We start from the raw sequence: 17,330 nt of genomic DNA, 5'->3' as shown, positions 1-17,330 counted from the left end.
TCTAGATCATAGATTTCGAAAACACATTAGTATGAGGTCTCTAGAATGTCTCCATGTGGAGCACGCGCGACTGCCGCTGTAGCTATAAAAGCAGTTCATGCGCACGGTGCACGCCTCCTCATTCGCCGGATGCGTAGACCGTATAGATCCGATGTGAGGATGAAACAAACAAGCTAAATAGTATTTGAAGGTGTTTTAGTGCATTGGGAAAAGTTCAGTCTCTCTCTCTGTATCTATTTCATAATTTAGTGAGGGGACTATCTGAGAATTTGTTGTCTTTCTTCTTATTTCACCGCACACGTGGAGGTCTTTAAAAAGGCACGTAAGGTATGCGCTTTCTTCTACAAATCTACGTATTACAATTTGTCTTTATAGGGATTTCTTTCTCAACTGAATAACATTGATAAGGTTGAGATCGCCTTCGCTTTATTTCGGGAAATTTAAGGTTAATGAAATAAATAAGAGTATGAAAGAACTCTGTATGGTTCTCGTTATTGGAATGTCAAATTTATATCCGAATAAAATTAATGAGGATTTTTTTTAAATCCCATTCCAATTAAAAGTTACATTGAAATTGACTTGAGATTCATTCCTGTCAGAACATCTCTGTGAATACTTGTTTCGATAATGTGTTAATAAATAACCCCAAATAATGATATTGTATACATTTTATACATTTTTTAATTATAATGTGAGAAATAATGTATTTATTTTATTATTTATAGTTAAATTAAATGCTTTTGCATGATAGTAATTGGGTGTATAAAAAAACGTACAAAACCCCCCTATTTAATAAGGTTTAACATTGGCTGTGTATGTTTATAAATCTTTATACACATTATAAGCATATCATAAACCTGATAGTATAGTTAAAAAGAGCATTATCAAAGCTGAATGAATAAGAGATATCAGAGCTAACTGGAGTTGTTGAGTGTAAAACATCTTTGTTGACAGTCTGCTTTCAAAGAGGATGAAAGATGTTTGTGACAGTCATTGGTATTACTTATGACAGTCATTGGCATTGTGATATTATCATAATGCCAATGACTGTCACAAACATCGCTCATCCCATTTGAAAAACAGAATGTATTCAGGCAAATAGAATGGTTGTTGAGCGCTCCAAGCTGAATGGTTGTCATAGAGAAGTTGATATTCATTAATCAACATTCACCATCTCGCTATACTTACAACAACATTGTCACCTCACTACCCATAATTAATTGTAATGCTTCTTATGCATATCATTGTCGCTTCATGGGGACAGCTAACAAACATACCTTTTTTGGTGGATTACTGAAACATACTGTTCCCAGGATCCTGAGGTCCTACAGTGGATTGGCCTAAACCACACACTGCATTCTTAATTGATCACCTGGACAACCATATATATCTACCAGAAGTCGATAAAACAAGTGAACAAAAAATATAATTTACCAAAGTGACAAAAGTTGTAGCTTTTTTTAAAGACGGCAAATATTTGTAATGATTTACTCCTGTGTAATAAATATGTTATTGTTTTTTGGGGTATTTTTAGCCTGACTGTTCTCCTGGTCTAATAAGAGGAGTTCAAGATGGAGGACACATTGGAACTTCAATTGACCACTACTCTTTACATGACCTCTGAACTTATACTCTCAACAAATCTCACTAACCTGACACACTGCACCAACACCAACTCCAGCTGCACCTTCTCTAGCATCAAGCTCTCCCCTTACTACCAACACTCTCTGGCCATAGCAGCCAGCTTTACCCTAGCCTACCTGTTCATCTTCATGCCATGCATGGTGGGTAATTGCCTGGTGTGCCTCATTGTGGTTAAGAACCGTCACATGCGGACAGTCACCAACCTCTTCATTCTCAACCTGGCTATCAGTGACCTGCTGGTGGGCATCTTCTGCATCCCGACTACGCTGGTGGACAACCTCATCACAGGTACAGTAATATCTTATAGAATAATGGCCTCTCTCTTGTACATCAAGCTGCCTCACACTACAGAGACAAGTACACCCACTGGACAGGAGGCTAGTCTATCGCAGGGCCCTACCTCCAATCCATCTCATTAATGCTGAGTGTCAAGCAGAGAGGCATAGTGTCCTACCATTTTTTGAGTATTTTTGGTATGAACTTCCAATCTCAGGGCGGAAACTCTAACCACAAAGCCACTGAGTTGGTTTTACCCTACTGCTAAATGATTCCGTAAATGAATAAAACACGATACTCTGTATTCATTGCTGTTAGCTTTGATGAAAAGAATGATGCAACCTTTAGAGAAAGACAGTTATTTCTATAACTGATTTGCCAGTTGCCTTTAGCTATTGATTACGACAAATATTAGGATAAGCCCATCTTGTGCCTTGAAAGAAACATAATTCTAGCTATCCCCCAGTAGTCATTCACATGTATTGTATGACTCTGTTTCAGCAGGGGTCATATATATGTCTGAAGTTGCACATGCCCCAGCCTAGCCAGCTTTGCAATGGTTTAGACAAGTTCAATTCATTCTCACAGTAATAAATCTTCACACATCTCACAAGCTGGATCGCCAGCCTGTTATTGAATTGTATTATTTACATTTTTACTATTATTAATAGCAAGCCTTTTTAACATTGTCTTGTAAAAAAAATTAAAAAGCCTTTGGTGAACTAACACTCGCACATGACTCTTTTCAACCTTACTAGCTCTGACTTTGCTGATAGCTACTTTATTGAGGAAAATGTACTTACCATGACTGTGCTATGTGGTTGTCCCACCTAGTTATCTTAAGATGAATGCACTAACTGTAAATCACTCTGGATAAGAGCATCTGCTAAATGACAAAAATGTAAATGTTAATTGGATATTGCGGATTCATGTTTGAATAGTTCAGAACTGAGAGAAAAATAGTAGGTCTGAACATGATGATTGCAGCTGTCTTTCATTTGACAGCCTGATGAATAGCTTTACATTTTTAGACAGTTCTTCACAATCTCTTCATCTCTTCAATACAGACATTAGTTGAGTCCAGGCAGTAAAAGTGCTTTTAGAAAACCCCAAATGTACAAAGTGTGAAATAATCATTGCCATAAAATCACTTAGGCGGGAAGTCTTAACTTACAGTAATTACCTTTTCAAAACACACCTTTTGTTGGCTACATATTCACGCTGGGTAGGTATAAATACTTGATCCACTCTTGTGAAAAAAGGTATTTTGGCATCTTTCATGCAGGTTTTAAATGTACAGTACTCCTGAAGTTGTTTATTATTTATGACCAAATCATGTGTACCAAACTAACTCACATGTACCAAGCTAACTCACATGTACCAAACTAACTCACGTGTACCAAACTAACTCACGTGTACCAAACTAACTCACGTGTACCAAACTAACTCACGTGTACCAAACTAACTCACATGTACCAAACTAACTCACATGTACCAAACTAACTCACGTGTACCAAACTAACTCACGTGTACCAAACTAACTCACGCGTACCAAACTAACTCACGTGTACCAAACTGACTCATGTGTACCATAAATGCCAAAAACACCCGTTCACAGTATGGCTATTGACTCTCATTGACATGGCTGGCAGCTCACCAATAAAGTGTTATTGTTGCTATTGTTGTTTGGCAGGCTGGCCCTTTAGCAATGCAGTGTGTAAGTTAAGTGGCCTGGTACAGGGGATATCAGTGGCTGCATCTGTCTTCACCTTGGTTGCCATCGCTGTGGACAGGTAAGTCCCCCACCTCTTCCCTCCCCCATTGTCTCCTTTAGGCATGCAGGGTACTTGTTAGTATCTGCACATGTGAATTGGAAGGGTATAGAAAGGCTTTCATGTATGCATGTTAAACACTACATGTTTTACAGTAAATTGTTTAATCTACAGATTTAGGATCTTAATTTGAGCCGGTTTGCTACAGCAGAAAAATAATCCTGCAGCAACAGGAAATATGAATTATACAAAAAAAATTGTTTATACATTTTTCATTAGGGCAAATCAAGTCTGAAATTTTAAAGTAGTAATTACAAACTTTAGAAGCCATTTAATCCTTGAATACATACAAGTTTGCATTTCCTGCTCAGCAACAAAATTGTGATCAAATTAAGATCCTACATCTGTATGTGGCGTATAAAGAATCCTTAGTGAAATTAATCTCTCTCTCTCTCTCTCCCATTAGATTCCGCTGTATTGTTTACCCCTTTAAGCCCAAGCTAACCCTTCTTGTTGCTAAGGCAACTATAGGGCTGGTGTGGGCTCTTGCACTGGTGATCATGCTTCCGTCGGCTGTGATGCTGACGGTGGATCAAGAGAAGGGTCACTTCATGGTATCCAGTGACAACAAAATCTACCCTCTCTACTACTGCTATGAGACCTGGCCTGACCCTGAGATGAGGAAAGTTTACACCATGGTCCTGTTCACACACATCTACCTGATGCCCTTAGCTCTTATCATGATCATGTATGGCTGCATCGGAGCCAAACTTTCTGCTACAGCTGTTCTGTCCAGCAGTGGGCACCCAGATATCAAGTCCCCTATCTCCCAGAGGAAGGTCAAGGTGGTTAAAATGCTAATCATAGTGGCTCTCCTCTTCATGCTGTCCTGGCTGCCACTCTGGACCCTGATGCTACTCACAGACTATGCCAGACCTGAAGGGGACCAGCTGGACCTTCTGACAGGCTACATCTTCCCCTTCTCCCACTGGCTGGCCTTCTCCAACTCCAGCATCAACCCCATCATCTATGGCTACTTCAATGAAAACTTTAAGAAGGGCTTCCAGGCTGCCTGTCGTTCTGGATCCTGTTGCAGCGTGGTGCCTCAGGAGCAGGCGGTGAGCAAGGATCAGCAGGGCTGCAAGGCCAGAAGCACCCGGGACACAGCCCTCAGCGCCAACCCTCTCACTATCCGGGGGGTGAGAAACCGCATCCACACCGACAGCGACCTGACGGTCTGCGTGTGTCTAGAGATGGAGCAGAGGAAGGCAGAGTGCTCGGCCGAGGCGGGAGGCTGGCAGGGCTCAGGGGCAGAGGGAAGTAACAGTAACGGTGGAGTGTCAATTAAAAGGGGTGTTCATGCGGAGGATGTCGATGGACTCTCTCCAATGGGGGTTGCTGTGTGTCAGGCGTGGGAGCATTGAAAGTCAGTGGGGTGGACAACAACAGTGGGGTATACAACGACAGTGGGGTGGACAACAACAGTGGGGTGGACAACAACAGTGGGGTGGACAACAGTGGGGTGGACAACAGTGGGGTGGACAACAACAGTGGGGTGTATACATGGTGAGGTTGGAGAATGAACAGGTTGGAGATAAGAGGGTATTGTCATGACATTTTACTGTGAAAGAGCTCTTTCCACCTGACTGTAATGCTAGATGTGTCCTATATAGGAGCAGAGACCAGAGACCCATTATAATATAATACATGTGAGGGAAGAATAAAGTGAACCACCTCCATTTCTGTCCTCCAGCTCAGCTTACTGTCCTCCAGCTCAGCTTACTGTCCTCCAGCTCAGCTTACTGCCCTCCAGCTCAGCTTACTGTCCTCCAGCTCAGCTTACTGTCCTCCAGCTCAGCTTACTGTCCTCCAGCTCAGCTTACTGTCCTCCAGCTCAGCTTACTCTCCTCCAGCTCAGCTTACTCTCCTCCAGCTACAGAGTTGTTCGCTACAAGTTGCTTAGATAAATAATGGTCTAGGGAAATCTTTAGGTAATGTAGGAGGACATTCATATGTTACTACTAACTGGGTATTACTGACATTCATTACCCATTTGAGTTGACCTTATGGCTGATATCCAATACACTCCCCCAGAGAGCCAAGAAAGAGTTGGCCACAAAAAAAGACAATGGAGATCACATTTTCACATGGAAATAGCACGTTGTTTGATTTCTTCTGGTCAAGAAAAGACATTCCATGATAGCAACATTTCTTTGAGTTAAACTATACAAATTCTGTTCACAATGTTTGCTGTTACTTACTGCATGAATATTGATGTGTTGTGAACCAAATATGAAACCATGTGTTTGATGTATTTGATACAATTCCACCAATTCCGCTCCAGCCATTACCATGAGCCCGTCCTCCCCAATTAAGATGCCGCCAACCTCCTGTGCACAGAGGTACTGCAGGGGGTCCGCGACCAGATCAAATGTTTTGCATTTTATAGATTTGTATATGAATATTACCTACAACAACACATTAAACACATTTTAGGGATTCGTGAAATACGTTTAGAGGGTGTAATACTATACAATGTTGCATTATTAATCTAAAATTGATGTTCTTAATAACATTATGAATCTACAATTTAGGTTCTTAACCCTGGGCAACATAGGCCTGGGGAGGCTTACAGGGATGTTGGTATCCACTGTACTCCACCAATTATAGCATTTTCAACTCAATACTTCTTGTAGTCCTCCAATTTTGGGGGGGACATAAATGCACTGTAATTTAAGCTTTAAAACTGCAACGTTTTCTCTCTGCCTCATGACAACGTGTAGAATTTCAGGATATTAGCTTTAAAGCTGCAGCAACAAAAAATCTCTCTGCCCATGACTAAATGTGCAGAATTGCAGGAAATTTGTTGAAAACTGCTAAATGTTCTCTACAATGTCAAGAGGTGGGCCTTTAAAATGTTCCTTTACAGGGCCGGAGACTTGTTTTTTTTCTTCCATGCACTGCCAAAGTCAGAGTAATTATTTACTTGAGTTGTATTCTGATTATGAGGGGTCCCTGACGAATTTGCTATCACAAAATGGGTCCGCGGACCCAAAAGGTTTGAGAACCCTTGCATTAACAGGTGGCTTGCAAACTTGAATTATAAACAGGTTGATGTTGGTGTGGACTGTGTATGAATACAGATCAAAGTGTTGTGTTTACAATGTGAAAAACGTATTTATCTGTGTTTGTGATTGTCAGTATATTTTTGTGTATTTATTTTTGCAGCTTCTGCAGAATGTTGCTTTAACTATTGGAGTAGTAAAATAGGGTCACACTTATTTGGATAGTCCAGATAGCATCTACAGATAGTTTGTTGATAATATGACCATCTATTGATAAGCAGCTACTAGGTAAGGTTACAGTTAGTGTTAGTTTTAGAATAAGTGTAAGGGTTAAGGTTAGAGTGAGTAGGTACTTAGTTGAAATGTACTGATATTCTGTAAAGCATCTACCAATGTACTATCCAAATAATGTGTAACCTAAAATAGTGCAAGACAATGATGTGGTTGTATATAGTATAGAAGTGATCTTGAAATACTTTTGCATTACCAGATTGCAGTTTGTCCATGGACTGTTCTAGATAAGTATGTTTCGTAGCTTTCAGTTTAAATAGGACTGATATCCACCTCACAGAGTTTCGAGCTATTTGTAATAATTGTGTCATGTTAGATATTGTCCTTAGGTCCTGCTTTGGTTGTTAAGTGGAAATTGTTGTTAAATGGTCTTCTTGTATAAAGTGTTATCAGGTGAAGCTTTGATGGAAATTTGAGTGAAGATATCCAAATTACAAAAACTACTCCCTTTTCTTCTATACTAAGACAGACTGTACTGCATGTGGATGTTTTTGTTTCAGAATAGTCCCCATCCTCTCATCGTATTCATCCCATCAAATGTTATTTTCCTGTTGATTGCTCGTTAGTGCATGTGGTATGGAGATAGCTCCAATTAGTTCCTTTTCAAGTCAAATCCCTAAATCAGAAACAGAAGGTAATAACTCCCCTGATCAATAATGTATCATAATTGCTCGTTATCTTTGAATAAATTCCACTAAAACATGCACACCCCCATGTTGTGTCTTGTTACTGGGATTAAAAAAAACACTACAGGTGTAATATCTTAATTTTTTACCAGTTTCTCACAGCAGGAAAATAATCCTTCAGCAACAGGACATGTGAATTATTATGTGGATTATAATTAATGGACATTTTTCTCTGATATTTTTAAGTGGAAATTACACATTTTAGAAGCCTTTTTAAACCTTGAATACAATACAAGTTTGCATTTCCTGCTGTGCAGGGAAAATTCTCTGCAACAATAGTGATCAAATTAAGATAGCCATCTGTACTTCAGTAGTCATCAGTGATAAAAACATTAGTTGTTAAGGGGATTTACCATTTTGATCATGTCTATCTAATGTAATCCCCCACCTGGGGGCGGCCCATCAGGAAGTCCAGGATCCAGTTGCAGATGGAGGTGTTTAGTCCTCAGAGGTACTATGGAGAACAAAAGTGCTATGTCACTGGGATACCTGGGCCACCTATTGAGATGTGCCTTTTGTTAAGGAAATCAGGTAATACGTGAGCTGAAAAGGAGACTGAGTAGGACTTTAATAGTGACTGGCTGCCAGTCAGCAGATGATAAAAAGCTAGCGGTGAGATACACTGTGTATCTCTATGCTTCCCATGTCATCAGGCCTCCCACTGTCTCCTGATCACCATAATACATAACAAGGGATCTTGAGGATACCGTTAAATGGGGTACATGTTCCATTTTTAGGAGGCAGTCCAGAGTGGATTTAATTTGTCTGGTTGACTCTATAGCCATGCGGCCTAGATCCAGTAGATGCTATTTGTGCCGGTAGTTTACGTTGTAATGCGAGGTAGTTTACGTTGTAATGTGAGGTAGTTTACGTTGTAATATGAGGTAATTTACGTTGTAATGTGAGGGAAATAAGGTAGAGAAAGCTTTGTAATACAGGCCTTGGAGTTTTGAACAAAGTGAGTCCTTTTAGTCAAAATTTAGCTAATGGCGGTCTGTTAAAAAATAAGAATTGAAATGTTACAACTGAGAAGTCCTTTATGTAGAAGTAGAGCATATTTCTTGACCCTAGAGATTATGGTCATAAAATTCATTCGTTTTGTTACAAAGCAAAATGTATGATTTCACTGAAATGTACTTTTGTTGACATTTACATCATTACGTCATTTAGCAGACGCTCTTATCCAGAGTGACTTACACATTGGTGCATTCACCTTATGATATCCAGTGGAACAACCACTTTACAATAGTACATCTATATCTTTTTTTTGTGGGGGGGGGGTATTTTTTGTGGGGGGGGTATTTTTTGTGGGGGGGGGGGTGACGTGAGAGACGTGAGAGAACTTGAGAAGGTTGAACACCAGACGGGCTGCGGCGTTCTGGATGAGTTGTAGGGGTTTAATGGCACAGGCAGGGAGCCCAGCCAACAGCGAGTTGCAGTAATCCAGACGGGAGATGACAAGTGCCTGGATTAGGACCTGCGCCGCTTCCTGTGTAAGGCAGGGTCGTACTCTGCGATTGTTGTAGAGCATGAACCTACAGGATCGGGTTACCGCCTTGATGTTAGCGGAGAACGACAGGGTGTTGTCCAGGGTCACGCTAAGGCTCTTAGCACTCTGGGAGGAGGACACAATGGATTTGTCAACCGTGATGGCGAGATCATGGAACGGGCAGTCCTTCTCCGGGAGGAAGAGCAGCTCCGTCTTGCCGAGGTTCAGCTTGAGGTGGTGATCCATCATCCACACTGATATGTCTGCCAGACATGCAGAGATGCGATTCGCTACCTGGTTATCAGAAGGGGGAAAGGAGAAGATTAATTGTGTGTCGTCTGCGTAGGAATGATAGGAGAGACCATGTGAGGATATGACAAAGCCAAGTGACTTGGTGTATAGCGAGAATAGGAGAGGGCCTAGAACTGAGCCCTGGGGGACACCAGTGGTGAGAGCACGTGGTGCGGAGACAGATTTTCGCCACGCCACCTGGTAGGAGCGACCTGTCAGGTAGGACGCAATCCAAGAGTGAGCCGCGCCGGAGATGCCCAACTCGGAGAGGGTGGAGAGGAGGATCTGATGGTTCACAGTATCAAAGGCAGCAGATAGGTCTAGAAGGATGAGAGCAGAGGAGAGAGAGTTAGCTTTAGCAGTGCGGAGAGCCTCCGTGACACAGAGAAGAGCAGTCTCAGTTGAATGACCAGAAACCTGACTGATTTGGATCAAGAAGGGCATTCTGGATCAAGAAGGTCATTCAATCAATCACAGGAAGTCATAATTTAAAGATTAAATAAATAAAAGGAGGAAATTGTTGGGCGGCCGGCCGTCACAAGTCGCAAGATTTCATCTGGAGAGAGAGGGGAGAAAGAGGTCAAAGCATAGGGTAGGGCAATGTGAGCAGGCCCAGCGGTGTCGTTTGACTTAACAAACGAGGATCGGATGTTGTCAACCTTCTTTTCAAAATGGTTGACGAAGTCATCCGCAGAGAGGCAGAAGGGGGGGAGGGGGATTCAGGAGGGAGGAGAAGGTGGCAAAGAGCTTCCTAGGGTTAGAGGCAGATGCTTGGAATTTAGAGTGATAGAAAATGGCTTTAGCAGCAGAAACAGAGGACGAAAATGTAGAGAGGAGGGAGTGAAAAGATGCCAGGTCCGCATGACCATGTGTTTCTGAAAGGGTTTTAAACACAATACATACAACTGAACTTCCACCATACCACCTTGGATATGCATTCAGCATTGGATAACAGAAACAGAGGCAGAGAGCAAAGTGACTTTAGATAATGGATGCTCTGCAATCCTGCCAAAGATGGTACTCTAATGGAAAATAGCCAGCCACTATGAAAATGAATCACTTACATAATAATAAAACTACACTTTTGTCATTACCTATAGCAACACTTCAACCAGCCATTAACAGCATTGGATCAAAGGAATCAAAACAGAACTTACACAACTACTATTAATAGGATATTATTGTTATGTCACAATATGTGCTCATAAAAAAATTATGAGGCTTTCATCTACAAACAGAATCCTTTACATCTGAGAGTGTGAAGATGGTTCAATCCTTTACCACATGCATTATGGAAGAACCATGGAAAACATGTTGGATTGGTTTATATCACTTAGAATGACTACAGTGCTTATTTATGGGGGATGCTATATTATAATGGATTCTACCAATCTACTACCACTATAGCACAGTGTTTAAACTAAAGTATGCAATCTGTCATTCAAGGAGAAATGTACATACACTAAGAATACAAAACATTAAGAACATCTGCTCTTTCCATGACATAGACTGACCAGGTGAATCCAGGTTAAAGCTATGATCCCTTATTGATGTCACTTGTTAAATCCACTTCAATCAGGGTTGATGAAGGGGAGGAGACGGGTTAAAGAAGGATTTTTAAGTGCCTTGAGACATGGATTGTGTATGTGTACCATTCAGAGGGTGTAAGTGCCTTTGAACGGGGTACGGTAGTAGGTGCCAGGCGCACCGGTTTGTGTCAAGAACTGCAACGCTGCTGGGTTTTTCATGCTCAAAAGTTTCCTATGTGTATCAAGAATGGTCCACCACCCAAAGGACATCCAGCCAACTTGACACAACTTTGAGAATCACTGAGTCAACATGGGCCAGCATCCCTGTGTCTGTGCACATAGAAAAGAGAGTTGCATGTCATGTAACTTCACCAAATAACTTTTTTTTTTGACCCGCTTTTTCTTTTATTCAGAGAAGCAATGACATCTGCTGTCTCTGGTTCAACTGCAAAACGTATTGAAATGGGCGACGTTCTGCTGTAACAAAGTTATTCAGCTCAGTGGTCTTGAAAATCAAGACCCTCTATTGAAACTTGCGCCTGTCAATAGATTTCAAGATCTGCAAAAGGGCTACATCTACAGTGAACGACCAATGACCCTGAGGCTGTCCTGACTTACCATGCAGAGACAATACGTGCTTCGACACCTGCATTACTTGCTGTTTGGTGTTTTAGGCTAGGTTTCTGTACAGCACTTTGAGATATCAGCTGATGTAAGAAGGGCTATATAAATACATTTGATTTGATTTGATTTGAATACTCAGTATAGACTGCAAAATAATTGGAAAAGCCGAATTGTCCCCTCAAAACACACTTCTCATATAAAATGAGATTAATACATTTTTCACTCGCATGTCATTTGATGACATAGCTGTAAATAGGTTAATGACAGACATATTCATTAATCTACTTGTTGCAGAAATCATTGGGTATAATCAGTGTAATAGAAAAAAGAGAAGAGTACAATCAGACTTTGATCCGTTTTCTAACTGCCTGACAGCCCAGACTCATTAAAATGATAATAAGTTGTAGTGCAATGATGTATACTGTACATTACGTTTTTTTATAGTTAAAAACATTGCACTTAAAGTCTGTCAATGTTTATAGACAATAAAGTAAATAAAAGATCATACAAAATGTTTGAAACACTACAAAGAATGTAATGATAGCAGTTGTTGTGAATTCATCATACAGTTCGGATGTGACAAACACACCTGATGACATCACTACAGCCAGGGTGACACAGTTGAACCACCCATCTGGAGGCCACTCAGACAATAACAATAGCCCAAGATTGTACAAATCAAATCAAACTGTTGATTACTTAATGACTACAAGTCTCTGTCCCTTGTTATTTAGGCACTTGTACAGCCACTTGTATTATCGTCCCGTTTTGTTAGATAGATGACGACTTGCTTATCATGAACTATTTCTGTCCCATCGTGTTGTCATGACATTTTTCCGAACCTCAGAGGAGACAAACTGATTGAAAAATTGTCAGTGTTGGAGATAACTGCTAACCTTTGCTAAAGCGTAACCACCATGCCAGTCAGTATTGCGAAGCTTAACAGTCATGCGAGGAGCACTGTGAAAGAATTCCTCCATATCAATGCTCAGCTTGACCTCAGAGCCATACAAACATACTTTTTGTATTTCTGAGCACCTCCAAGTAGAAGGGTATAATTGCAGACAGCAATTAAGGGCGTTTTCTGATATAGGCGTTTCTTGATGTAAAGTTACTCTGTGGTTCAGTTGGTAGAGCATGGTGTTTGCAACGCCAGGATTGTGGGTTCGATTCCCACGGGGGGCCAGTAGGAAGAAAAAAAAATAAATGTATGAAATGAAATGCATGCATTCACTACTGTAAGTTGCTCTGGATAAGAGCATCTGCTAAAATGTAATGTTAATGATTCTAACCTGCCACGCTAGTTATCCTAACCTGCTATGTTAATAATGATTCTAACCTGCCACGCTAGTTATCCTAACCTGCTATGTTAATGATTCTTACCTGCCACGCTAGTTATCCTAACCTGCTACCTCTTCAGCGTCTCATCCCGTCAGCGGGATCAAAATCCAGCGAAAAATCATATCGCCAATTAGCATTAAAAAAAATAATAATTAAAAAAAATAAAAAATTAATACTTTTTTGTTTTTGTTTTATAGATACACCTCTCCTGAATCGACCCACGTCGTCCGATTTCAAAAAGGTTTTACAGGAAAAGCAAATCATTAGATTATGTTAGATGAGTCCATCGTAAAAAGCAGCAACATAGCCATTTTCCGACCAACCACTTGCATCACAAATAACCAAAAAACAGCTAAATGCAGCACTAACCTTTTACAAACTTCATCAGATGACACACCTAGGACATCATGTTACACAATGCATGCATTCTTTTGTTCAATAAAGGTCATATTTATATATAAAAACAGCATTTTACATCGGCGTCTGACGTTGACTAACTATTTTCCCCTCAAATGCGTCCCGGGAAACAGTGCTACAATTCCCTAAATTACTATTGTCAATCTAACATTTATAGATGAATATCTCTTGAGAACACCTGTCATACCAGATTTTAAATAGAAAATGAGCTAATATACCGAGCTCGGCGCCATCTTGGAACAATCGCATGTCACATCTCATCTTGTATAATATTGTCAATAATCGCCTACCTTTAGTTGTCTTCATCAGAAAGCACTTCCAGGAATCCCAGGTCCACAACAGATGTATTTTCGGTCGAAAAAGTCCATCCTTCATTTCCATTAGCCTGCTGTTGGTAGCGCGTCCTAGGGCTCTCTCCAAATTCTCCGACGTGCGCAGGGCTGCAGTTTCGGATAAAATGAGATTTTCCCGCCTTTAGGTTCGTTCAAACATGTCAAACGTTGTAAAACATTAATCTTCAGGGCCTGTAACACCAAGAGAGCCAATCAGATTCGACGGGGACGGTTGTAGAGTGTTTTAAAACGTTTCCAAAGGTGGGGGTAGACAGGCGTCATAATGGTGATGGCCCATCCCCTGTGACCAATTTCCAATGCGTCTCATTCACTGAGTTTCGACTGTATAAGGCTCAAACCACTGTGAAAAGACTGGCGACATCTAGTGGAAGCAATAGGAAGTGCTCACTGAACCATTGTTAACGGTGTGATTAATAGGGAAAGATGAGAAGTCGAAGTCCACAATTCAGAATTCCACTTCCTGGTTCAATCGGTCTCGGGGTTTTGACTGCCATATGAGTTATGTTATACTCACAGACACCATTCAAACAGTTTTAGAAACTTTAGGGTGTTTTCTATCCATATATAATAAGTATATGCATGTCCTAGCTTCTGAGTTTGATTAGTAGGCCGTTGAAAATGGGAACAAATTGTTTTCAAAATGCGCTGTGGCGCCCCCTATCCTAGGGTATCCTCAAGAGTTAATGATTCTAACTGGCCACGCTAGTTATCCTAACCTGCTATGTTAATGATTCTAACCTGCCATGCTAGTTATCCTAACCTGCTATGTTAATGATCCTAACCTGCCACGTTAGTTATCCTAACCTGCTATGTTAATGATTCTAACCTCTCCTTGGTCAAATAGTCCTTACACAGCCTGGAGGTGTGTTTTGGGTCATTGTCCTGTTGAAAAACAAATGATAGTCCCACTAAGCGCAAACCAGATGGGATGGCGTATCGCTGAAGAATGCTGTGGTAGCCATGCTGGTTAAGTGTGCCTTGAATTCTAAATAAATCACTGACAGTGTCACCAGCAAAGCACCCCCACACCATCACACCTCCTCCTCCCTGCTTCACGGTGGGAACCACACATGCAGAGATCATCCATTTACCTACTCTGCGTCACAAAGACACAGCGGTTGGAACCAAAAGTTCACATTTTGACTCATCAGACCAAAGGACAGATTTCCACTGGTATAATGTCCATTGCTTGTGTTTCTCGGCCCAAGCAAGTCTCCTCTTCTTATTGGTGTCGTTTAGTAGTGGTTTCTTTGCAGCAATTAAACCATGAAGGCCTGATTCATGCAGTCTCCTCTGAACAGTTGATGTTGAGATGTGTCTGTTACTTGAACTCTGTGAAGCATTTATTTAGGTTGCAATCTGAGGTGCAGTTAACTCTAATGAACTCATCCTCTGCAACAGAGGTAACTCTGGGTCTTCCATTCCTGTGGCGGTCCTCATAAGAGCCAGTTTCATCATAGCGCTTGACGGTTGACTGACCTTCATGTCTTAAAGTAATGATGGACTGTAGTTTCTCTTTGCTTATTTTAACTGTTCTTGCCATAATATGGACTTTACAAAATAGGGCTATCTTCTGTATACCAACCCTACCTTGTCACAACTGATTGGCTCAAATGCATTAAGAAGAAAATAAATTCTGCAAATGAACTTATAACAAGGCACACCTGTTAACTGAAATGCATTCCAGGTGACTACCTCATGAAGCTGGTTGAGAGAATGCCAAGACTGTGCAAAGCTGTCATCAAGGCAGAGTGGCTACTTTGAAGAATCTCAAATATAAAATATATTTTGATCTGTTTAACACTTTTTTGGTTACTACATGATTTATATGTGTTATTTCATAGTTTTGATGTCTTCACTATTATTCTACAATGTAGAAAATTGTAAAAATAAAGAAAAACCCTGCAATGAGTAGGTGTGTCCAAACTTTTGACTGGTACTGTATGTACGGAGGGACTGCACTGATCACTATGAAGGTTGTCGTTATGCAGCACAGCAGGTAGGCTATACCACAGAGGGCTTCATTAAAATCAGCTGTGAGATGTCAATCAATAGATAATATCTGTTTATCAAGATAATTTGAAGTTTTGTAATTGCTCTTGCAGATTTTAGATGGTGCTTATTAAATTAATTTGTTTTTAATCTAATCAAGAAATGTCACGACACATCTAATCAAGAAGTGTATTGACACACTAATGTTTATTGTTGAATATGACAACTACTGATAAGCAGAATTTGTCGGGGCATGGACTCTGCAAGGTGTCGAAAGCATTCCACAGGGATGCTAGCCAATGTTGACTCCAATGCTTCCCATAGTTGTGTCAAGATGGCTGGATGTCCTTTGGGTGGTGGACCATTCAAACCGGTGCACCTGGCACCTACTAGCATATCAAAGGCACTTAAATATTTTGTCTTGCCCATTCACCCTCTAAATGGCAAACATACACAAACCATGTCTCAATTGTCTCATGGCTTAAAAATCCCACTTTAACTTGTCTCCTCCCGTTCATCTACACTGATTGAAGTGGATTTAACAAGTGACATCAATAAGGGATCATAGCTTTCACCTGGATTCGCCTGGTCAGTCTGTCATTGAAAGAGCATAAATGTTTTGTAGACAGTGTACTGTACAGTAACCTGAAGAAAGGAAAGCGCTGTCATGGATCTATGGTCTCTGGATATACTCTGACCTCTTGTGGGACACCTGCAGCACTGCATTAGATTGTCAATGACAGTGTTACGAGTTATGATCCTTTCTAATTCACTTTTCAGCCTGCATCACCCAATGAGATTGAGAGGTTATCCCAGAGGTTACTCTTTCCAAGAAAATGCATTAATGCTGATATCCAGTGCCCTCACTCAGATGTCATAAATAAATACAAAGTTTATCCTACAAGCATAAAGAAACAGATATCAATTGTAGGTAAGAGAGAATTTAAGCTGAAAGTTGTGTGTACATGTCTCCCATCAGCAGTGGTCCATGAACAACCAGAGAAAGCATACACGCAAATTAGTAGACAGAAGATGAGTGGAGTTGGAGTTAGTGGTCGTCAGCAGGCTGGCTGGCCCAGAGAGAGGCAGGGTGCGGTAGATAGAAGATGAGTGGAGTTGGAATTAGTGGTCGTCGGCAGGCTGGCTGGCCCAGAGAGAGGCAGAGTGCGGTAGATAGAAGATGAGCGGAGTTGGAATTAGTGGTCGTCAGCAGGCTGGCTGGCCCAGAGAGAGGCAGAGTGCGGTAGATAGAAGATGAGCGGAGTTGGAATTAGTGGTCGTCAGCAGGCTGGCTGGCCCAGAGAGAGGCAGAGTGCGAGCAGAGCCCAAGTGACATCTCCAACATGTCAGCACAGTGAGGTGGACAACACATCCCGCCCTGCCCTCTGCACCCAATCACAAGATCAACAAGGACAAAGCTGTTTTCCCTCGACCCCCACACCACCCTGTCAGCCCCGAGACAAACTGCCGTTGGATAGGGTGGAACTGTTCCGCAGGTATCTTCTGCTGAGGATCCTATTCTATTTCCATACTTGATACTCATCCTTTGGACCTGAACCT

General features: G+C 41.2%; 1 protein-coding gene across 1 annotated transcript; it reads left to right on the top strand.

Moving 5' to 3' along the window:
* The first annotated feature begins 1,538 nt into the window (after positions 1-1,538).
* On the top strand, positions 1,539-7,691 carry LOC106568177 (neuropeptide FF receptor 1). Its single transcript, XM_014138278.2, has 3 exons — positions 1,539-1,932; positions 3,614-3,713; positions 4,159-7,691. The coding sequence occupies exons 1-3, from the start codon at positions 1,572-1,574 to the stop codon at positions 5,114-5,116; spliced, it is 1,419 nt and encodes a 472-aa protein (XP_013993753.1). The 5' UTR covers positions 1,539-1,571; the 3' UTR covers positions 5,117-7,691.
* The last annotated feature ends 9,639 nt before the right edge of the window (positions 7,692-17,330 follow it).

The sequence above is a fragment of the Salmo salar genome, chromosome 13 (genome assembly GCF_965601325.2).
Source record: "Salmo salar chromosome 13, fSalSal1, whole genome shotgun sequence".
In the NCBI taxonomy this organism is placed as follows: domain Eukaryota; kingdom Metazoa; phylum Chordata; class Actinopteri; order Salmoniformes; family Salmonidae; genus Salmo; species Salmo salar.
This window is presented reverse-complemented; position numbering and strand designations above follow the sequence as displayed.

Excerpts from the sequence above, each read along its gene's own strand:
- LOC106568177 (XM_014138278.2), top strand. The coding sequence starts at position 1,572 with ATGGAGGACACATTGGAACTTCAATTGACCACTACTCTTTACATGACC. Across the intron at positions 1,933-3,613 it reads GGTGGACAACCTCATCACAG|GCTGGCCCTTTAGCAATGCA; the intron begins GTACAGTAATAT and ends GTTGTTTGGCAG. Across the intron at positions 3,714-4,158 it reads GTTGCCATCGCTGTGGACAG|ATTCCGCTGTATTGTTTACC; the intron begins GTAAGTCCCCCA and ends CTCTCCCATTAG.